This window comes from Ovis canadensis, chromosome 4 (genome assembly GCF_042477335.2).
Source record: "Ovis canadensis isolate MfBH-ARS-UI-01 breed Bighorn chromosome 4, ARS-UI_OviCan_v2, whole genome shotgun sequence".
NCBI lineage: Eukaryota > Metazoa > Chordata > Mammalia > Artiodactyla > Bovidae > Ovis > Ovis canadensis.
Window position 1 is genome coordinate 84,156,342 of NC_091248.1, and position 25,180 is coordinate 84,181,521.

The 25,180-nt window shown below is 36.3% G+C and overlaps 1 protein-coding gene across 1 annotated transcript in view; it reads left to right on the forward strand.

Annotated features, from left to right (window-relative positions):
- SKAP2 (src kinase associated phosphoprotein 2) overlaps positions 1-25,180 on the forward strand; it is a 168,638-nt gene that overhangs the window by 104,623 nt on the left and 38,835 nt on the right. Inside the window, exons 7-9 of the mRNA XM_069588141.1 lie at positions 7,050-7,174; positions 8,044-8,107; positions 8,464-8,598. Coding sequence (XP_069444242.1) covers positions 7,050-7,174; positions 8,044-8,107; positions 8,464-8,598 — 324 coding nt within the window. The remainder of the gene's footprint in view (positions 1-7,049; positions 7,175-8,043; positions 8,108-8,463; positions 8,599-25,180) is intronic.

Genomic DNA, 25,180 nt, shown 5'->3' on the forward strand with positions numbered 1-25,180 from the left:
ACATGTATAGGATATTAAGACATTCCCTATATAATATTTATCTTGACAATACCTATATGTATATAGGTGTACGTATATGTATATATATACTATATATAGTATATATAGTATATAGTCTATTATAGTCTAATAGACTATAATTATTATCTGAATTTCAGTTGTAGTGGGAAAGTGTTGTATCTGACTCTCTGCAACCCCATGGAGGCCACCAGGCTCCTCTGTCCATGGGGTTTTCCCAGGCAAGGATACTGTAGTGGGTTCCCATTTCCTTCACCAGGGGATATTTCTGACCCAGGGATGGAACCTGCATGTCCTCCTTGGCAGGCAAATTCTTTACCCCTGAGCCACCAGGGAAGCCATAGAGGGAAAGTAGGAATAGCCCTCCAAAAGTAGAAACATTTAAATTCCAGTCTACAAGAATGCCTGTAATTTATTTACTCTCAATTAATAGCTCCCTCATACTGCACTGTTTTTTTAATCAGGTTTATTGCTATGGTTGAAGGTGTATGGCTGCATACAGAAACCGCTTGATTTTTATGCTTATAATGTACTTTTATTTTATAGAAAAATAAAGGGCTTTAGAAATATCTAAAATTTCCCGCCACCGGGCCATATGAGTCAAACTTATAATTCTAACTAAAGTGCTTCCCTTTGGACCTATACATATTACCTGTGTTTATTTTTCAGAGCCATTTGGGGCCCTTAAGTAATAAATATATATGTCATATAGTATTTTTCACTTTAAATTGTATTATTTGATATTTCCTCATGGTATAACTCATTTATGTGAGCTATGTAAACAGAGAAAATGTTTGTGTGTCTTTAACTGAAGGCATAGAACAACTTACTGATCAGTTGGATAAAGTTTAGTGGGCGTAATTCCACAGTATTAAGGGCTGTAATTCCCTCTTTCTTACTAGGGAGCATTAATACTTATGAAACTAGCATGAGTTAATCACTAAGAGGGAAAGGCCTTGTTAAATGTAACAAGCAGATATTATCAAAAAGTTCTGAACACATGTCATATCTTTCTGTTTGCTAACCATTTGTACCAAATTAGCATTCTTGGTATGAACAACAGAAACCAACTCTGTTTACACACAAAAAGAATTTATTGGGAGAATATCAGCTCTCAGACAGAGTTGATGAGAAGGCTAAACAACTGGGCTCAGAAAAGCAGGCAGGGACTAAATGAGGCGAGGTGGCTGGAACTTCAGCCGAATCCGTACCTCCAGGGACAATCTGACTGGGACACACTGCTGGCCCAGCCAAGCCAGGACTTGTGATGTTGCTGTTGTACCCTGCTGCCAATCGATGAAGGCGCTGCTAATGGAAATGGATTCTGAGCTCCTCCCTGATTCTTTTATTATTCAGTTCAGATTTAGGACCCAGGCTGGCGTATCTGCTTGACTGATCTGAAAGAGGGAAAATCTAACTTCCCTCCAGCTTCTGTGGTGGGAAGTGGGCTCTCCTCCCTAAAGATCTCAGGACTAAAAATAGGAAAGACACTTAGATGCTAGAGATCCTCAAGTGACAAATGGTCATAACTCATAGGGGTGCTAAATGATTTAGAATTATTTAGTTGCTGTATTTATACTGTATTTTAAATGGTAGGAGAGTGGATAGTGTTTTAAGCATATATTCTGCAGAGCCAGCAAAAAAGAGAAAAACAAGCATATTTGCTAGAAAAATAGGACTGGCTAGCTTTTGGGAGGTGGCATGGGGTTGCTAAGAGTCAGACATGACTGAGCGACTTCACGTTCACTTTTCACTTTCATGCATTAGAGAAGGAAATGGCAACCCACTCCAGTGTTCTTGCCTGGAGAATCCCAAGACGGGGGAGCCTGGTGGGCTGCCGTCTATGGGGTCGCACAGAGTTGGACATGACTGAAGCGACTTAGCAGCAGCAGCAGCGACAGTGGGGTAGAGGGACATAACATAGCAATACTTGATTAAGAAAAGGGAGAAATTAAGAATGATGCTCAGTTTTCTGGTTTGGAGGCTTCACTTAATGGAGGTACTGCTTATGGAGTAGTAGGAGAACACAACAGGAAAGATCACAAGTAAAGCGTAAATGAGGATAAGATGATCTCTGTTGTGGGCATGGTGTATACATTGTGCCTATAAGACATTCAAGAGATGAAACATGGATAGTGAGAAGGTGAAGATTTGGATATTCAGTTCTGAAGCTGGACTGAAAATAGAGAATTATGAGTCACAAGCATATTGATAGGAATTTAATCCCTGGGATTGGGTGAGGTTGCCCACTGAGTACTGTAAAGCAGGAAAAGAGCAGAATTTAGAGCATAACCATCATGGCTGTTTAAGAGATGGGCAAAGCAAGCTGAGAAAGTTGGGCCCATGTTGCAGGAGGAGATGCAAGCTGTAACACTTATCAACTGAGACTTCGTAAATTATATCTCCTCAAACAGTGGTTTTGCAAACACTAACGTATATAAAAAAATCACCTGGGTTATTTGCTAAAAACTTGCTTTCCTGGACATACCCCCAGGGAATCCTGTACAGGAGATACAGAGTGGTAGCCATTTCTACATTTTTAACAGGCATCCGAGATGATTTTACAATAGATGATTCTTGAAATACATTTTGAGAAACACTTTCTAGGAGACAGTGTGAAATGGTTGTAAAAGCAAGGTTTTGGAGTCAGACTTATGTTACAGTCCTGGCTTTTACTGCTTTGGTTGTGTGACTGAGAACAAGTTGGTTATTTTAAGGTTTTTTTCCCCCTCTCATCAGTGCTGGGGATATAATATACACCTTCTCTGTCTTAGAATTATTTCAAGATATATAGGGGATATGCTGTATTAAATTTCTTATGATACGTCTTTTTGGCCCTTAACCACACCCCCACCTCCCACCCCAGAACACAGCTGTAAACCTAAAAGTCAGTGAAGAAGTAGGAGGAAATAGCCACCATTAACGTCATGCATTTTGTTTTATAAGAGATCAGAGCCAACTGCTTTTTTACCTTGAACCTACTGTTTTAGAATTGTGTAAAATTAAGTTGCCAATTTAACAGATTTCGTTACCTAGTTTCTCCTGGCAGTCTTCAGTTCTGTAGTCATTAAATTCGAACAGCATAATACAGGCGAGGTTAAAGTGTGAAACAGAAGCTGAGAGAAATTTAATAGCAGGACAGACACCTCAAAAACCCTGAGGGCATGAACATGTTGTAACATACTATAAAAACTAATACTCAAATTAGTATTACTAGATCATCAAGAAAATGTTAAATTATGTTTAACAGAATTGTCATATATTTCAAGATGATTTCCATTACAAAATCCAACAGTTTATAAAGTTTTGGCACTTATAAGTGCTAAACTAAAATTTCTGCTAGTTGGGAGGTTTACTTAGGTAAAATATCTGATGAGTCTATTACGGTTATGTATAAATGAACTTCTACGCCCTTGCTTCCTATTTGATTGGCACGTAACTATTTTTAAGTCAACAAGTGTCTTTGAAACTGACCCAGAAAGTACTGTGGAACTAGCCTATATGTAAATTGCTGTGGTGCCATATGATGCTGAGGTTTTCTCTTTTTTCTCTGTCTTGAAGAGATGCTAATGTGAATGGAGAAGAGTGGAGTCTTAGCATAGCCATGTCTGCCCATTTTTTGTCTTGAACTTCCTAACTCATGTTGACTAATTAGAAATATGGCTACTTTATTGTTAAGGATTTGAAAAAGCTGAGAAAGAGTTAAGAATCTTTCTTCATTTTCTGTTATCATGCTCCTACCCCCCGCTTGGATATTTATATGATTGGAGAAGGCAATGGGAACCCACTCCAGTACTCTTGCCTGGAAAATCCCATGGACGGAGGAGCCTGGTAGGCTGCAGTCCATGGGGTTGTGAAGAGTCAGACACGACTGAGCAACTTCACTTTCACTTTCATGCATTGGAGAAGGAAATGGCAACCCACTCCAGTATTCTTGCCTGGAGAATCCCAGGGACGGGGCATCCTGGTGGGTTGCTATCTATGGGGTCGTTATTTATCCTCAAACACTCAATAATCAGCTGACTGAGTCTAGGTATTAGTTTCTTATTATTTTTACTTGTTTAAGCAACACTTTTTGTTCTATAGACTTAAGTCTTTCTTTGATGGAGTATAATTTTCTTCTGTTATATCTTTGATTATTGGCACTGGTTTATATGCTACCCTTCATCTGGAACACCCATTATTCTTATGTTGTATTTTTGTCAGTCTTCCATGTTCATCATATTCCCTTTGTTCATCTTTCCCCTTATTCTCCGCACCCCCCCCCCGCCCCCCGCCTACTGAGGAAGTTTTTAAAATATATACCTGATCTTATTTTTCATCAGTGTTCACAATTTTCAATTTTTTTCACCTTAATACATTATGAATTTGGCTGCTGCATTTTCTATTCTCTTAAACAGCATTTTCCCCTTATTTTACCAGCTCTATTCCAATTTCCATGTCTCAGTCATTCCTCTTTTTATCTTACATTATTTCATTTTATTCAGATTTTTTTTTAACTTTAGAAGAGATGCAAACCTTGTCTAAAGTTTATTACTGTTTCTCATTTGTGCTTGCTTTCTATATCTTCAGTGCTGTGTTATGGTTCTGTATTACATAACATTTTTATAACACCTGTCTTCATTTGTTGGTTTTTCCTCTTTAACTTATCCTTGGCCAAGGATATATATAATAGATATTCTAGTCTCTATAATCCGGTATGCTTACCTCTCAATTGGGTTAGTGACTTTTCTCTGGCTCATCTGACTAGAGGCTGCTCATGTCCTCCTCTTAGATTCTAACAGAACATCTGATACATGGTGCATAGCATATTTTTGGGTGGGGGTTGTCTAAAAATAATCTAGCACAAGAAGATATCCTGCTCATCACAGCTCTTCCCAACTCAGTCTTTGTAGTGCTGATTTTGCATCTCCAGACATAAACTCCCACTCCATGTGCTCTTCCATCCCCACTCATGTTATATTGCTAAGAATTTTAGCCCCAGCTTGGAGGTAGGAAGCCTGGACTTTCAATCAGTTGGACTAGGTGAGTAGAGTGATTGAGACTTTGTGCGGTCCTGGAGCCTCTTTCCTCCAACTGGTCCTTGAAAATCCTATGTTCCCCACACCCGCTGCTCCCTGGGAAGTCTAAGGAAATCTCTCAGAACTGTCTTGTAAGTCTTTGATATTTTGCTTCCAACAACTTCTATTTTTTATAGCGAAAAGTAAATCCTTTTTCATTGTGGTGGATCATTGACTAATATTCCTCGAGCACTTATATTTGTATCTGGTGTATGGGAAAGTGTTGGGTGTGTGTGTTTCAGTGGGAAGGTGGGAAAGGTCTGGTACAGTGTTGCTGGCTTTTGTCTCACCATGCTTGTAATGCTCCCTTACTTGTTTTAAGTGCTCAGTATACATTTGTTGAATGAATAAATAAATGATTAATTTTTCTTTGAGAATTTCAGAACCAACAGTACTTAACCAATAATTATTATTTTAATACCCTTTCCCCAATATTTTTCTAGTTAGGCATTTTGCAAATTATGTTCTGGGAGTATTGGTTCCATAAAATACTCTGTGCAAAAAGGGTTCCGTTGATAAATAATTTTGGGAATGCTGCATACTAAATTTTCTCACAGAAATTTGATCAGTATATAAGTATATTAAGGGCCTCAAGAAGGCCTGGACTAACAAAACCTGTATAACTTTGTTTAATTCAGCATTTCCCAAACTTATTGGGTCATAGAAACCTGTTAATATCCAATAAAACATGCTTTGGGAAATTCTTACTCTGATTTTTATAGTTTTCACCTCACAGAGTTTAATGTAGACTTTTTCTACAAAGTAAACTTCAAATTTTTGAATTTGAATTGCTTTTCAATTATCTAAAGAGGTGTAAATTGTGATGAATATGATTAGAATGTGCAGATTTAAGTCAGGAGTTACTACTTTTTTTCCTTTGATGTTTTGAACAAGATATGATCTCAGTGACCTTTTGAAAATGCTTCTTACTTCAGGCATTACATTAGTATACGTAAGAAAAGGAGATAATATTTTACTGGTGCCCTAAGCTGAGAGAGCCCTGTACTGTATGATACGAGAGTATTTCTCTATTTCCCCTGAGCTCAGTGAAAGTTCAGTTGTTCTTATTCAGAATTTTAATATTGTACGCTACCCTAGAAAGTAATCCTATAGCAGTGCCTCTTTTCTCTCAAAATCATATAACTGGATAAAGTAGGAAAGGTGACTAATTTCAGTTTCAGCATTAAATCCTTTGTTGTATTCCTACTTTATTTGTCTTTATGGTAATATCTGGCTAAAACTGAAGTCATCTTTTGTTTTGACTTTTCACCATATGGGATTCAAATGTGTTTTTACTAGTTTAACTGTTCACTGACTGGTTATGAAACCTACTTTTGTTTTGGTAAGAAATGCTTCTGTACTTGCTTTATCACTCCTCTCCATTCAAATATTTGTTTCCCTCACATCTTCTTTATAATTAGTAGTCTTGTTTTGCTTTGCTTTTTAAAATTAGAATTTGATTTGTTCCAATTTAGGGGGTTTTTCTAAAACAGAAAAGTTGTGTTTTAGAAGCTTTTGGAGGTGGGGGGAATTGGAGGGTGGTGATGAAAAGAGTTAATAGTAAATAAAAGCCCAGCAGGTTTTCAACTAGACAAGTTTTCCCACTGGTGTACTAAACCTGAAAGAGCCATGGATTTGTAGTGGGCTTGTCTAGCAAGTTCTGAGTTCCAATCTTGGATTTTCCCTACATGAAATTGTCATATTTGCTTGCTTCCTTCTGAATAAGACCACCATCTATAGACATCATCTTCTCGTTCCCTAAGAAGTCCTTTTTAAACTCAACCATTCCAAATACCTCTAGAATTAAAAGCGATAGCTAGAAATGTTACTTAAGCATTATACTATGAAAGCAGTGTGACCAAAAATATTCTTTCCAAGAATTTATCAAAAAATCTATATAAAAATTAATCAACTAGCCATTTATATTCACTGTAGTAAATGAAATTCTAACTTTTGTTTCATCTTAAACAGACAAACAGCAGAAAGGTGAATTTGCAATAGACGGCTACAATGTCAGGATGAATAACACTCTTAGGAAGGATGGAAAGAAAGATTGCTGTTTTGAAATCTCTGCTCCTGATAAGCGTATCTATCAGGTTGGAGTTTTTATGTTGCCTTGAAATTAAGTTGATAAGACTTCCTGTTTTCATTTTTGAAGACATTAACATTTTGTTAAAACAACTCTTCCTGACAGGTTAATAATAATAAAACACAGGGTTTTAAACATTAAAGATTCATATAAGAGGAAATAAATTTAAAAAAAAATTCAGATTAGTTCAAGTGATATCTTCTTGAAAGAGAACAGGAGAATATGTAATTCATCAATTACTTCACATGTTGCATTTTATACCTATTTTAATGGAACTGAGTGATTTTTTAAAAGAATTACATGGCAGAAAGAGTGAAATTGTCAAAAGAAAAATATCAGAGTGTTAATGCATATTGTATTGCTTAGAGTTGTGGGAGAAAATGAAGGTAAAGACACATATCAGCTCTGCAAGTCAAGAGCTATCAGCTAGCATCAATATGGAATGTATGTTTAATAAGTTTTAAATATCTGAGATTGTAGTTGAAAGCCAGTTAATTAAGTTGTCAGTTAATGTGTTGGAATCTGACAAGAACATTTTTAAGAAAGCTGTACCCAGCAGTCTAAAGAAATTCATGGGTGTCTTCTAATTGTCAAGGGCAAATTTTGTTCATCAGTTCTGTCTTTGACATTGATGAAGAGAAGCAGCTTTTTTCCTGCACAGCTGCCAGCTGCTGATCAGAGTTTCAAATCCATCATCCTCTGCTTCAATTACGTAAATTTGTCAAAATTAACTGTACATTATAAGAAGCATCCTTGCAAGAAAAGTAGTACTAGACATGAAAAGAATTACTAATGGTCTTATAGAAACAAAAAGGAGGCAACATACTTTTCATTATGGTGGTGATTTTTTTATTGCTATTGTTTGTTTTTCCTTAGTTCACTGCAGCTTCTCCCAAAGATGCCGAAGAATGGGTGCAGCAGCTGAACTTTGTGTTACAAGGTAAGAGCAACCCGTTGAACAAGGTATCACAGTCTTTGAGTATTGAATAACTGAATAAGTTGGAGTTTCATATACAGAAGCTCATTGACTTCTGTGAGAAATGACTGGCAGAATATGACTGGTAATACATACCATTGACTTCAGATTAATAAAAGCATCTTTTCTGCAAGTACCATTTAGTAACTTTTAAATTCACGTGTTTATACATAAATCAATTTCTAAAATGTTCAAGTTAAGGATGTAACTAACATATATCAACATTGTGACTCTGTAGGGCTGCATTAATTTAGGTAATAAGGTTTGGAAAATAACTTTTGCATTCTTTAAAGTTTTACTTCCTGAAACATGTTTTGTAGATATGGGGTCTGATGTTATTCCTGAGGATGATGAGGAAAGAGGAGAGCTGTACGATGATGTCGATCATCCTCTCCCAAGCAGTTCACCAACAAGGAGTCTGCCAATTGATGATGAAATTTATGAAGAACTTCCAGGTATTTATTTATGGTGATTCATTTAAGGATTTTAGGGCTTTTAAAAAAATGCCATATATCATCAAGTTGACAACTTGAGAAGAAAATGGTGAACTATTATTAAAAACGAGGACAAAGAAAATCTTCAAAACTCTATATTACAAAAGGTTCTGCTTGAAGTGTTTCAAGTGAGTGGATGTACATTTATGAAAAGTGAATGGAATGTTAAAATGAAGCAGATACAGTCCTAATCTCATGGGACTTTTGGCTCATTAGCATTGTTTATGCTACATAATTTTTTAATTAAAAAATTGACTTGCCTTACAGTTTTTTCCAGCAACTCACACATCATTTTTTATTTATACATCTTGGAACTTCCATTAACCAGAAGTTCTATGCATACCCCATATGTCAACAACTTCTGCCTCATGTATTCCTCCTTGCTGTAGTGTGTTGCATTGTCTTGGAGGAATATTGTTGAACTGTAAACAAAGGCCTTTTGAGGCCTGAAGTTTTCTTACTTGATATTTTATCATTCTACATTTTCAGGCATGATTTAGTGTTTATATGCCTCAGTATCTGTTATGTAATATAGGTTTAATTGTCTTAATTTGACTTGCCGGTCTGATAGCCTCAAACAGAAAGATAGGCATATGGAACTTTAGATACTTAGAATATGAAAACACTTAGGGAATTATTGCATTACTAATTCTCTAGGTTGAAATGAGCCTTTTTCTGGTTATTAAAAAAATCAGCCATTGGAGAAGAAAAAGACATTTTAAGCAATATAAGTGATATTTAACTGACATAGCATATAGAGAAGCTATTTTTCTTTAACTCAAACAATTTAACAACAGGATAAACTTTAAAAATACCTAAAATGTTCAAAATTAATATACAAATGTGATTTTCAATAACTAGCACATAGACTTCAGAGTCAAAAAGTTTAAGTTCTGCCTATACCATTTACTAACTCAGTGACCTTAAAAGTCAGTTTCTTCATCTATAAAATAAGGATAATTTCATGAGGGGGAATGATGGTAAACTAGGTCATGTACCTAAAAGCTCTCAGCACAGTGCTTGAGTCATAGCTTGCCCATAATATACTGTAACATGATCATTATTGTTTTCATTATTATACCGGGTAAATTCTGCAAATGCTTATATGGAGTTACAGTAATGGTTTTCTGACCAAGTAAGAATTAATGATGGTAATGGGATTATAAATCCAAGACACTACAAAAATTACCAAAATACGCATCTGTGTATTGTCTTTTACTACCTTAGAAGAGGATGCTTAGTATAAAAGCATGATTTTGTGAGCAGTGGTAATTTGTAGATTTCTATTATTTTAATAGAACTACATGTTTATAGCTCCTTCCTTTCTGATTTATTCCAAGGAAATGGCATCTGCCGTGGCATCAGCTGTCCTCAAGTAGGAAAGAATATTTATTCTCTGACTACTCTTTTTTAGTCATACCATATCACTAATACTGTCATATTAGTCTTTAAAAGGTTCAGAAGAGCGAGTGAGAATGTGTACTGATGTAAAATGGAAGACTGTTGTACCTTTAAACATGATACTATTGTCATATATACTTCATTCTTTAAAACTCTGCAGTGAGTGGGTCTCATTACAAATGCCACAATGACTGTCAGTTAAGTTCTGGGTTTCTTCAAGTTGATATCCTCTCCCCACACTTCAAATAAAAAATTGGTCAGGAATAAAGGACACATATTTATAGCATTTTCATGCTAAAAAACCAAGAAAAAAAAAACAAGGAAGATCACCTGTAAGTAGCTTGAAATCTTAAAAATATGAGACATCTTTTGTTTTCCATCACTGCAGATGGTCTTCATCACACTTTTTTTTTTTTTTGGCCTGGAGCCACATAATCATTGGAAGTAACAGGTTACTTTTGAAGTAGTCTTACTTCTTGTTGTGGTACTGGAAGAAATCTAAGCTGCTCTAGGATTCAACGCCCCTGCCTGGGATCCCAGTGGCTGTACAAAGTGATTGAGTTTGATAGAGACTGCAGCTGTACCCCTGGGAAGAAGCTGGGGTAGGCAGCTGTGGAATGTCTAGTTCTTCTTTCTTCCCTAGTGTAACTGAGAGCCGCTTCAGTGTCCACACAGTTCAAGTTTGTCAAGCTTGAGCCAGCCATTACAGAGGGAATTTTTTTTTAGTAAAAATCCTAAAGTTGGCTCTTTAGAGTTTTCGTTGGATTAAATATCTAAAACTAGGGAGGTAACTTTTTTTTCTTTCAAAAATGCTGTCTCTTTCAGGAGAAGAGTTAAGCTAATTGCTTTCACTTCTGTAAATTATGAATATAATTTTGAGAGGAGGTTAAAACAGTGGAAAAGCAGTGAGCATACTTACAAACTGTTAGTATTTTTCCAGCTCTGTACTAACAGCTGTATATATCTGAAATCTGACTGGTAAATTCCCAGAATTAATTAATACTACCATTTCAATGGGCTTCCCTGATAGCTCAGTTGATAAAGAATCCACCTGCAATGAAAGAGACCCTGGTTCCATTACTGGGTCAGGAAGATCTGGTGGAGAAGGGATAGGCTACCCACTCCAGATTTCTTGGGCTTCCCTTGTGGCTCAGCTGGTAAAAAATCCGCCTGCAATGCAGGAGACCTGGGTTCAGTCTCTGGTTTGGGAAGATCCCCTGGAGAAGGGAAAGGCTACCCACTCCAGCATTCTGCCCTGGAGAATTCCATGGACTGTATAGCCCATGGGGTCACAAAGAGTTGGACACAACTGAGCGACTTTCACTTTCTTTTCACCATTTCAACACGATTTTCTGTCAATTACATATAGTTGAAAATTAATCCTCTTAGTTGAAAGATGAAGCATAAAATGTGTTTGGAGAAAAATCTAAGCACTCAACATGTTACTTTAAAGCATAGAGTCCTTTGAGAAAGTAAAACTCTTGCTCAAGTGTCTTTTTAAAATATGAAATAAACCTGCAGTGTTTAAGTCTCAAGAATCATAATAAGAAAACATGTTTAAAAATTGTATTGCAAAATATCCCTTGAAAAATGTTTATAATTTTATGGGAATGTAAATAGTTTCATTGTAATTGTTTTTTAGTTAGAATATTCTAACTTTATTACAGCAGCTTTTGTTTAATTTCTTGTTCATTAAATTTTAACTAACTTCACAAAAGAATAACAGTAAATTTCTAAGTTTTTTTTGCATTTAGGGTATTTATACATATGTAGACAAGAGTTGAGACAATGCCATTTCTGGGGAATATTAAAGACATTTGGCTTTTCTTTAAATATCCTAATGCTTTGACATCGTTTATGTCTTAGTACCTATTAGCATAGGCCAGTCATGTTAACTATGTGATGATACTACAATAGCATCTCTGTATTTGCAAAGTTATTATTTGATCAAAGTGTATTAAACTGTTTCATAAGACAGTAATGAGTTCATTTGGCTTAGTACAAATTCCAGAAGTTATTGTTCATTTTTTCATTAGAAATATAGGAGAATGCTTTTGTTTTAATTTGAATCTCGAAAGGGGAAAACAATACTTGGGAAGCTCCTGCAGAAATCAACCCAGCTTGCTCTTCTCTTCTAGTAACCATGTCATCAGATTTTTTTTTTTTTCTGTAAACATCAAGACATTCTGCAGAAACAGAACAACAAAAAGACTTTTAAAGATGTAGACTCAATAGAATCAGCTAGTAACAGGAATGATAACTGCTTGTTAGCCTATAAAATCTGTGGATTTCAGGGGAATTGCATTTGAAATTTTTCTGGCAAGTGAACTGGAGGAGAGAGGGTAGCATAAAATAGGAAGATCAATTTCTAATCCCATTAACCTATTTAAGAAAAAAACTTCATTCATTTTTTTAATATTGTAATGATAGATTGAACTATCCAAGCCAGAAAAGTGTGTTTTTATTCTTTAGTCATTCAATTACATTTTAAATTTATTCAGTCCCAACTATCTGCATCTAAAATGGAATATAAAGTGAAATACAGCTATAAATTTTTCCCCATGAAGCTAATGTATATACATAAAAAAGAAGTGTTTGAGTATTTAAATTTGAAGGAATCGCCAGCAAATGAAATGAAAGGCAATTAATTACAACCTATCCCCCCCAAATACATTTTAGCTTTCTTTTCTTGCTGAGTAATTATTGCTCATATTACCAAGTTAATAAGGTTATAGAGGACCTTAGAGTCTCTGGTATTAACATCATTCCTGATTTCACCAAACAATTTTTTCTTATTCCTTTGGAATGCAATGGAAAGATGCCAGTTGACTTTCATAGAATCACATATATTCAGCATTTTAATATCATTAGTCCAGACAGCCTGCTGGCATTCTTTTTCCTTAAACTATGGTACTGAATTACAAAGTATGGTGATATGATGTCCTGTTACATGATATGATAGATAACTAAAGTCAAATTTTGTAGTTGTTTAAGCTCTGAACTCTGCTGAGAGGGTTATCTGAAGTTATAGAATATAAGGAAAATATCCGTAAATTAAGGCCACTGCACATATCTAATTGTATTTTTATCTTTGCTGAATATAAATGTGACTTTAGGATTCTTCATGTTGCCTATTTCATAATACAGCATGAAGCTGGGATATAATTTTGTCTGTCATGTTGCTTTTCTCTACTTTGCCGTTGGCATTGCAAACAAATTCTTTTCATTACAAGAGATGCTTTAAAACATATTAAAACCCCAAATACCCGTGTGCATGCAAAACATATATTTCTAATTGTAGAGAAATAAATTAATCTATTTTTGCAACTTGGCACTTCATCTGTGGTTCTCAACCAGGGGAGACTTTGACCCCATGGGTGCATTTAATGATTGAATTCTTGGAGGCGTTTTTGGTTGCCACAACTAGGGTGTGTGTGTGTGTGTGTGTGTGTGTGTGTGTGTGTGTGTGTGTGTGTGTGTGTGTGTGTGTGTGTGTGTGTGTGTGTGTGTGTGTGTGTGTGTGTGTGTGTGTGTGTGTGTGTGTGTGTTACAGGCATCTAGTGGGTAGGTGCCAGGGATGCTTCTTAACATCCTACAAAGCACAGGACAGCCATCCTCCACAACAAAGAATTATCTGACCCAAAATGTCAATACTGCCGAGGTTGAAAAACTCTGTTACAAGGGTATAATAGATGGCTTTTGGTTTATCACCTTTTTATCTATGTCTCATGAGTTGTAAAAACCCGTCACCCATGCTTCACATGAGTTTATTTTTATGGACAAAACACAGGTTTTCTTATAAAGGTAAAACTAGGATTACATAGAATGGTTCTAGGTTATAAGGGATCAGCTGGACTTGTCTGTTAACAGTTTTCATCAAGGGACTGAATTGTCTTCAAGATTCTCAGTCTTAGAAAAATGAGAACACCATGAAAGATTAAAAAAAAAAAGGAAGCATTTTTCTCTATTATCATGAACTGCGGTCTGTGACAGGAGAGTCTTTTTTGATATTGTAAATATGTATCTTTCTTGTATAGACACTTGGCTTATCCTGTTCTGATAGGGTTATTATCATTTGAGGCTTAAGTGAAAGACCTGTGGGCAAAGGATTGCATCTTTTTGAACGGAGTCAGGCCACTTGGGAGAATGCAGGGCTAAGCAATTCCAAGGCCACCTGGAATTTGACAGGTGGCTTTAAGAGGAGAGGAAGTCCAATAATGGGATTTCTCTCCCTTTTGGGGCCTGGACTTTGAGGAGATTAATGGGCTTGAGATGGCAGGAAGAATGTTCTCTGCTCCTGGAGGCCATCAGGGAGTTACTGAGGCAGCCGTGCTGGGGGAATCAGGGAGATGCACTCACCTGAGGGTGAGTCACACCACGCTGCGTCAGGTAGTTCTTCATTATTCTCTGCAAATTTCCCTTAACTTTTAAATCTTTGCTTACAGACAGTATATGCTCACTGGAAAAACCTTAAATATTTCTGATGAGCATAAAGTTAATAAGTAGAAATCATTCACCTTCTGCCCTAAGTACACATTGTTAACAGCTTGATACAAATCTTTTGTCTTTTATTTTTTAGCCCATTTATAAATATACAATGCTTACATTTAAAAAAAAGAGACCCTTCTTTTTATTCATTTTCTTCTGCCTTTTCTTTTAATTGCTTTCCTTTCATTTTCTTCTTGTTTCCTCATTACTTTCTTCCTTTTCTCATTCTTTTATTTTCCTGCCTTCCCTTTTGGGTTTACATTTTTTCCTTTTTGCTTTATTTCTTTCTTTCCATAAATATCCTTGAGCACCTGTTTTGTGGCAGGTACTGTACCTAGGTCCTCGAAATCCCTATGCATTCTTACACAGGCCTTAAATGGGTGCAGCTACACCTTCCCATTCTAGCCCAAGCCCCTTGACATATGACTATACCCTAATTCCCCATGTTTATTTATATCATATACATACATATTTATATGAATTTCTCCAGGCAAGAATACTGGAGTGGGTTGCCATTCCCTTCTCCAGGCGATCTATCCAACTCAGGGATTGAACCTGGGTCTCCTGCATTGCAGGCAGGTTGTTTACCATTTGAGTCACCAGGGAAACCCTGTGTATATATACGAATATATATTATTCAAGTCTCATGAGCTAGTTGTCTTTGCTTTTCTGGTATATGAATCCTGCTTTCCAGCAGTGTCAAAACTGTTGTGACACCTTCTCTCAAGGCATCCTTCACTTCCCCTCTTCCTCTCCATCTATCTCTTATCTGCTGGCTCCACTCCTTGCCCCATTCACACAGAATATCTTTCTCTGTATCTGTGAAAAGTAAATTGTTGTGGTTGAGCAAGGACTTTGGAGGACACACATTGATTTGAATCCTGGCTCTGCTCCTTGCTATGAACTTCAGCCAAAATAAAAGTGAACAGAGGTAAGGTGGAGAGTCCAGGAAACAACAGTGAGCATAGCAATAGGTAAAATGTATCAGCAATGTTAATTAACTCTTATTTTTAAATGAATGTGTATTTTAATTTAAAATGAGTTAAAACTAAATTTAGCTTGCAATTATCTGGGGCAAGGTAGAGATGTGAGGTAGTGAAAGTGTGCGAGTATGTTAGTCGCTCAGTCGTGTCTGACTCTTTGAGACCCCATGGACTGTAGGCCACCAGGCTCCTCTGTCCATGGAATTCTCTAGGCAAGTATACTGGAGTGGGTTGCCATTCCCTTCTCCAGGGATCTTCCTGATCCAGGGGTTGAACCCGAGTCTCCAACATTGCAGGCAGATTCTTTACCATCTGAGCCACCAGGGAAGCCTAGGAATACTGGAGTGAGCCTGTCCTTTCTCCAGGGGATCTTCCTGACACAGGAATTGGACTGGGGTCTCCTGGATTGCAGGTGGATTCTTTACCAGCTGAGCTACTTAGGGAAGCCTAGGAATACAATCTTAGGGTTCCCAAAGCAACAGAAGTTAAATAAAAGGTGATCCCAGAAAAACATTTTAATTCAGAAGAAGGCAGGAAAAAAAAAAGGAGCAAAGAGAAAATATAAAATTAAAAAAATTATATATTTTATAAAATATAAAAAACCCAAATACAAGAATAATTATAATAAAAGGTTGAGTAAACTAATCTATTAAAAGAAATTATCATATCAAATTAAAAAAAATAAAGCAGCATTTTTAGAGAAGATATTCCTAAAACAAACCATGTAAAATTTTCAGAGTAAGGGAATGAAAGTGAATATACCAGATAATCCTAGTCAAAGAAAGCTACTACAGTAGTGTTAACATCAGATAATATAGAATGTAAGCCATAAAGCAGTGTTGCTGCTGCGGCTGCTGCTAAGTCGCTTCACTTGTGTCTGACCCTGTGCGATCCCATAGATGGCAGCCCACCAGGCTCCCCCATCCCTGGGATTCTCCAGGCAAGAATACTGGAGCGGGTTGCCATTTCCTTCTCCAATGCATGAAAGTGAAAAGTGAAAGTGAAGCAATGTTAGGACTGCAAATGTCAGTGTATAATAATAGTAAAAGAAGATAAAGTTTAAATGCATCTCTAACTACATAACTTTGAAATCTATAAATAAAAAAATTACTTGACAAATCCTAAATGACTGTGGGAGATTTTAACTTACCACTCTTAGAAACTGGTAGACCAAGGAGGCAAAAAGTTAGTAACTATATGGAAGATTTGAATAAAAAAATATTTTGATTGACTTATATATCTACAAAGATGTATGTTCTTTTCAGTGCATATAGAATATTCACAGAAATTGACCATAGTATATAAGTTCATAGTTGAAATCTCAAGAAATTTCAATGAATCTAAAAAAAAAAAAAAGAAATTTCAATGAATCTGTATCATATAGACTGTGTTCTTTAACTACAATGAAATTTAATTAGATACTAAAAAGGCAGTTTAAAATACCCAAGCTTCTGTGTTTGGAGGTAAAAAAATAAATTTCTGAATAGCTCTTGAGTTAAAAGAGAGAATCACAGAGGAAATCACAAAATATATAGTTCAGAAAGATAATGAAAACAGTACAGATAAAAACTTGTGGCATGGTACTTTGAAACATATTTGGAGGGATACGATGAGGAATAAGACAAATGAGAGGATTAATCCCTAGTGAACTGGAGATGAGAGAATAATTTGAAAAACAAAGAATATAAAATGAATCATTTAAAACTATTAATATTAAAGAAATAAAGGAAGGAATAGAAACTTTAACAAGAGAAGACCCTATTTAAAAAGATCGGATTTCTTTTTTAAAGAACCAAATAGAATTACTAGAAATTCTTGATGTTTTAGAATATTTAACAACCAAATTTTCAGACTCATTTATTTATATTTCCATTGCCTAGGGAACTATACACACATAAGTGTATTTCTCCATGGACACACATCTGTAGAGACAGTCTGTTGCAGGAGAGCATCAGGCTTCACCACTTTTGCAGATAGGTCAGCTGGGAAAATCAACTTCCTAAGAGTCCTCAGCTGCTTAGTTTAAAGCAATGATTAATAAGTATGGACAGGTTCAACAAAATGTCAGTGGTAAATATAAGCACTCTTCGTATCTGGCCTCACAGGTTCTGCAGTTGAGCAATGCAAGGCCTTTAACAAAGCAGGGGGAAAAAATCCAGTCTTGAGTTTATTAAGCTGAAGTGAAATTTGACCTTGATTTCGTTTCAAATACAACAGTCCTCTATAGATTTTTTCCTCCTTTTTTAGAACTTCACTAGAATTCTTACCAAGAAATGACAACTCCTTATACCTATTTATCTATTAACCCATTTATCCCCTATTATAGGAGTTGAGATGAGGCAGAAAACTTTTCTCATAGATGAATAAGAAAATGCATTTGCAGAGTGGTATTGTGGAGCTCTTGCTGGAACTGGATCCCAAGTCTCCTGCCTCCTAGTCTAGTATATTTCATTATCTACCAGATGCAGAGTGGATAGTGAGATGGTGAACACCCCATCCTCAAATATGTGGTGATTTAATCAGAGAAATGGGTATATGAATATTTAACTATAAAAAAACACAAAAAAGCTAAACATATATAGATAGAAAGATCTATCAACATTATCTGTCTGTCCATCTATCTATCTACATCTACCCACCCCATACTCTACCAATCCCAGAGTACAAATAGTATTGCTGTTTTCCTTCGCCACATTTTTCCTAGCCACATGTAGAACGTTTGTAGTCCCCCATCAGAAACAATGAAAATATTAATTTGTTAATTCTGTATATTCCTTACACCAGTATACAGTATTGGTTTATATAGTATTTTCTTTAAACTTGTTTAGGTGAATTATTTGTAGTTATTCCATTACAAACAATTAAAATACCCTTGAAGGTTATGTCTACTTATTGGACACAGTACAGTATTTTTATAAGTTTAGAATGGTATGTTACTAAACACAGTATAGTATTATCATGTCCTCCACCTTTTTGAGTATTAATACTTTTATCAGGAATATCTCATTTGCTATTAGGAGACAATGTATGTAAAAGAATTCAAAACCTCCTTTTTAAGCTAGTTAATACTTTTTTCATTTAGTGAAGAAAATATTTTTTAAAAAACAGATTCCAGAAGTTTTTAAAGTCATATATTTCCACTGTTTCAAAATGTTGAATAGCTCTTCACTTCCTGTAGGATAGATAAGGCCCAAGCTCCATACCTGGACATTCAAAGGTCTTCTACAGGCTCACTGGAACATTCTAGGTCAGCCTCTATTACACTGCACCAACTCTCCTATTCAACAGACAACTTACTATTCATTCTCCCAAAGATCCGCTACTTTTCCAGCCTCTTGTTTCTTATACTTCATCTGTATGGGTGCAGATCTTCATCTTAGTTCAGTTTCTAACTAGTTCCTGCCACATTCCAGGTCCATGTCAAATCCTGTCTCCCCAGAAAGCCTCTTCTGTCCATCTCAACCTGAAGTTACCTCTGCTTCCCTGAATTGCTGTAGCACCATACATTTGAAAATTAATGACATAAAACTCTGTGACAATTGTGTTAGTTCAGTTCAGTACAGTCGCTCAGTCGTGTCCAACTCTTTGCGACCCCATGGATCACAGCACGCCAGGCCTCCCTGTCCATCACCAACTCCCGGAGTTTACCCAGAGTTGTTATCTGCTGTTCTGTAAATCTTATATTCATATTTTACTTTTCATGGGATTATTTATTTGGCAAACAAGCAAATGGATGGATCATTATAACTTAACCTTTACAAACTCCTCGAGGGCAGGGATCAAATCTCATGTTTCTTGACATCCCCCAGAGTACTTAGGCCAGTGTTTTCCTCATTCAAAGTCAATAAATAATACCTGAATAATGTAGTCTTCAGTTAGAGGGGTCCACTAGTTAAAGTCAGAGAAATTCTTTTTCTATGATGATTCTTTTCCTAATAACACCAATGACTATAGAATCCTAAAAGAGTGATTGTACTTGGAATCCTATCAGTGGTATCTTGAAGTATGACCAATCTTCCAAAGCCTCATTAAAATCTAACGTTACTTTTCCAGTGAACATGGTCTCAAATAAATAAACTTGTGAAATATAATACATTGAGTGATGAAAAGCTCTAATATCATCCATCTTCTGTGCCATTAAAGATAGATCATCTACTGTGAGCCACAGGATCAACTTGAGTTACCAGTTCCCTATGGTAGGTTAGTCATTTTAAGCAAGACATTTCCCAGGAAATGACATTCTCCTTTGCTTGCACTCATTCATTAAAGGCCACAGGTAAAGTAAGTCTAAAGAGCACAGAATCATAACTATGAATTTTTTTTTTAAAGCTGACATCCACAAGGACAAAAAGCTGGTAACCAGAGTAACTGGTGAAAAAATGAGGAGCTTCATGTTCAAAAATAATGTCAGATCTGGAAAGTTGCACAAGCAGCTTAAAGGATGGGAGAACAAAAGTTAAGAATTAATGACTAGGCAGATGCTTGGGGAAAGTGTTTAAAAATTGTCTTTCAAGCCCCTACTTGGATTCAGTGGGTATCTGGAGGAGTCACTGAACTAGGACAGAGGAAGGCTGTGGTCAGGATTCAGCTTGCTCACTTCTAGTCCCAGCTGTGACTTATATTACCCTTGTTTCCTTCTCCATTCCACACCCTTTCCTTCAATTAAGCAAGCTCCTTTCCTCAGCCCACTGTTTACATGTCCTGCTCCCGATTTCACATTGCCTATTACACTCTCTCATACACCAGATAACCTCATTTCACTTCCCTGGGCAGCTTATGTTTTCTTTCACAAATTACCTTACATATCAGTTCTTCCTGGAAACCTAGCTTGATTACATGGGTCAAGGTGAAGGTCATCTATACTCATAATAAAACATTATCTCTCCCTATATGGCTTAAGACATAACTGTAAGACAGTATCCCCCAAGCATGTAAATATACATGTGTAGACACTTTAAAATATGTGCATTTTTAGCCTACTTGTTTATTTAATATGTCTTGGGAGCCCAGCATTAATTTGGAGGTATTCTGAAGCTTTCAAATCATTTAAATTTTTAATGAAATAACTAAAAAGGGTGAAGAAAATGCAACATGAAATGAGGAAAAACACCCCTAACTTTCACGTAAGCTAGTCATTATTCTTTCAAGAAATTATTAATTATTTATACATCAGATATTAATTAAGCAGCTGTTATATGTCAGGCACTGTGCTTGGCACTGGGGAGTGCTGTGTTGACTAATATAACTCAGAGTTTGTTAAATAGAGATATAAAATATAGCTAATATTCAATATGGAGAAGACAATGGCACCCCACTCCAGTAGCCTTGCCTGGAAAATCCCTTGGACAGAGGAGCCTGGAAGGCTGCAGTCCATGGGGTCGCTAAAAGTAGGACACAACTGAGCGACTTCCCTTTCATTTTTCACTTCCATGCATTGGAGAAGGAAACGGCAACCCACTTCAGTGTTCTTGCCTGGAGAATCCCAGGGACGGGGGAGCCTGGTGGGCTGCTGTCTATGGGGTCGCACAGAGTCGGACATGACTGAAGTGACTTAGCAATATTCAATAAAGACTAATTTTGAAAAGTAATCAGAGACTAAAAAGAGGCTGATGAGAAGCAAAGATCAAAGTCTATGCCAGTAGAAGAAATATCAGAAAAGACCCACCCCCTTATTCATTGCTGTCAAACTCACGGAGCAAAACGTGGTTTGAACACCACCTAAAGAACATTCTGAAAATGAAAGTAAAATGATTACGGTAAGGGAGACCGTAAACAGACTCTTAAAAAACATTCAGTTGGGTAACTTGGTTTATTTGGAGGAGGACAGATTATAGTATATTCACGTCATAGGGAAAGAGGAGAATTTATATTCATGAAAGTATTTAGAAAGAGGTAACAAGGAAAAAAAAACAACCTGAACAACAATTGCCAAGTTCCCCCAGCGTTTAAACTTATTTTTTTTAAACACACAAAAAGAGACTTTTGAAAGGAAGCGGTAGAAGAAACTCCACTGCTTGAGACATTAAAAACCAGATGGTCCAAAGCCCTAGAAAATATTCACGCGGGATTAATCCTTCACTGGGTGAAAGCAAAGGAACCCGACCACTGCAGTTTGTGCTTTGAATCTCTAGTTTAGCAGCACTAGGAGAATAAAGATTTACTTTTCTTTGAACTTCTCCTTAATTTCTTAGCTCTCCTCTGTGCTCTTGCAGCACTCTGTGTTGACTTGTGTTAGAGCCGGCGACACCAGGATTGCCTGTTTACTCGGGCGTCTTTTCTGCTAACTTCGAGTGTTGCGAGCTTATCGACTTTTCTTCCTGCCCCTGCAGGAATGCCTTGTGCTCTGGGTTGTGGAAATGTTCCTACACAATGGTTTTGCAGGGCTCCAGGAGTTTCACAGTTTTTATGTTAAATTTCTTGGCTTGAAAATACTACTTGAGGATAGTATATGTTTGGATCTCAGATTGTACAGGCTGTGAGGTTTGATTTCTCACAGGAAACCCTCTGCCTCCCCCTCTGACCACTGCCATCCAGTGCCCTGGGAAGAAAAAGAAAACTTCCTTGTGGCTTCTCCAAGCTGGTGGAGGTCTTGCTTCCAGCTCCTTGCTTTCCACGGGCCCTAGGCCATGTCTCCTGAATCTGTGAAGTGCTTAAAACTTTCAGCCTCCACTGCACCCTGTAGAGGGTCAGTATTCCCCTTTGACCAAGTGGGAGAGACAGGTCTGTTTCAGCCTGGTTGGCCATGTTGTTAGAGGATGAATTCTCAGATATAAGTAATCAGTTACTCCAAAACCACTATAGTAGAGACTTAGGTTAATTTTAAGTGTTTGACTTATCAACTAATTCAGGTCAAATAAACAAAAATCTGAATATATGCTATAGGCAAGATTCCATGCTGGAGTCTAATATCCTGCCTTCTGGGCTTTATACTCAATTATTTCTTGACAAGAAATTTTGTTGAATATATGACAGAAGAGATTTTTAAATGGCTGCTGAATCTATGAAGTTAATGATCCTATTCTTATTCAGGGAAAAAATGACGATTGTATATGTGGAGAAGTACTCAAGGTAGAGATCCATCAAGATCCAAATGTAGACTTTGGTTTTATAAGCCAACAATAATACATATTTGCATTGTCAAGTGAGGTTAATGTGGTTATAAGAGGGTATGACTTAAAAATGGGGTTGGCATTCCAATCAAATGAAGTCTTTCTAATTTAAATAATGTATTTTATTCCCTGTGCCGATCAATCATTTTCTCTCCCAGAAAGTCAAACCAGTTTTTGCACTATTGATTTACAAAACTTACATGACATAAACATTATGTGACAGAAGTTGTTTGTTATTAAGAGAGAGGATATCACCTCACAGTAACTTGTCATCTGGAAATAGGGAGAATCACACAAAGTAATTTTATTTGTATCATGGCTTTTTCACTGTTGGCTATATTTGTGACAGCTGATTTCATATTAAATATTAACAGTATTTTGTTTATGCTTGAATGTGCTACAGTAGGATGTAGATTTTACTCAGAACCTTTCTGGTTAGAAAGTGTATCATTACAATAAATGATACACTTGCAAGCCAGTTATAAAGACAATAGATGCTATGTATCTAAGAAAATTGAGCTACCACTTTGGTGTCAAAATTTTGAAGTTTTATTGCTCCTTTGAATCCTATAAAGTTATTGCTTTTGGAGATCAGAAGTGATAAATTATTGGAAATTTCATTTGGTACCAAACTAATGGAGACAATTGTTACCAACAGATATGGGTTTAGGAAATCATGGATATTAATTTAAATTGTGTGATTATAATGAATGAGCTATGGAAATAGCTAATTGGTTGCTGGAAAGAGTTGTTGGGCTTTAGATATAGGAGGCAAATTGGAGTTTATATTCCTCATTTTCAAGAACACCAATAAAAAATTGGTATTTGTTTATTTACATCTCTTGCAGAGGCATAGAAAGTCTTATTTACACATTTTTATGTAATTTTAGTGACATATATTTTTAAAAAACCTAACTGAATTGAGTTGCATCTCCTGCATTTGTGAAGTATGTCTAGGATTTGTTTTGTTTTGATATTACTTCTCGATATATGAATACACCCATGAGACAGGCTCCTGCTGAATTTTTGGTCACTGTGTCATCAGTGCTGTGAGTGCACATTGTCAGTTGTTTAAACATTATTAAATCCACTGTGGTCTGGCAAGAAGCATCTGGGAGCCAGACTTTTCCTGTGGACACATGCCAAGTAGTGTATTGTATTTCCTCACTGAAGGGAACTATATTGAGATAATTTTTCTTCTTGAATTTTTTTAATTCAGAAATTATTTTCAAAGCTAAGGGAGGATCATATGATAAAATTGTTTGTAACTATCTGAATTCTGTAATAGCTGATTGAGAATTACTTCTGTTTATTTAGAGTAGATGTAAACAAATCATTTAGTTAAGCTTCATTTAGATAGTTAACATTATTCTCCTAATTAGACCATTCAGGAAAGTTCACATGTCATTTCATGTAGTCTCTCTTTAAATCAATGATTTACTCTTAAGGAAGCACAATAGACATTGAGTGACCCTTTAAGTACTATAGTTGAGTATGCCATTAAATTTACATGTTTGACTACATTATTTAATTAGAAATAAACCCTAAATTGGATTATTAATGTATACAATTACAGCATAACATCAGTCTTAACTAAAAATCACCAGGGAAAGTTTATAAAATGTCACATTTAACTTTAAAAAAATCTAAGTAGTTGCAGATTGGGAATGAGAAAACAAGAATACTTTGTCATACTGGAGAATAGGCCAGGAGTTAGTCTTGGAGCACTGACACTGCCTAGGCCCCTATAGTGACAGGGCTTTGTCTTTTCAGAATGGATATAGTTACTCCGACTGCTATGCTGGGATGCTGTTGGGTGAGACCTTAAAAGAGTAAGATCTGGTTTGTCTGCCAAGTACATTAAAAACACCCTGACTCTTGTTCACAAGAGCAGACATCTTGTTTATGCTGACTTTTTGCAGTCTCAGCAAGAGACACTTTGCAAATGAGAGTTCATTCATACCTTTAGGAGGCCCAGACTGAGCAAGTGTGTTGTTTTTTTAAGTTCAAGTTTTTATTCTTACGTACTTTGAGGAACACCAACTACTATCAATATTTTGCAGTAATGAACATCAAGACCTCCATCACTTGAACTTTGTGTGCCTCTCCTCTCTTTCCCCTGCAGGTTCTACCTTGCTTCTTCTGGCAACTCCTCTCTATAGAAATATCCTAGTTCTAGAAGATATTTTCTTTTGTAGACCCTGTAACATATTTTATCATAAATTTGTGTGTCAAAAAAAACCTCTGACCTCACAATTGAAAATGCTTCAAAAACATAATTCTGAATGTCTGTGCACAGCCCCTCATGGGTACATGAAAATTTGTATTTTGAGAGTGTCATTCTGTCTGTACTATGTAAAGTGCTTTAATTTGCTGCATTTTTCATGCCTTATCACAGTCAGATCTGGTGAGGAGCTATAGCTATCTTATTCAGGATTAATCAATCTTCTTGGGCTCCTGGCTTGGACAGAAGCAACTCTCGGCTCTGCTTGCTTCAGGGGTTAGCCTTATTCTGTTTTTTCATCATATTCAGTCTCTGAGAGGGAGGTGATGGGAAATGAT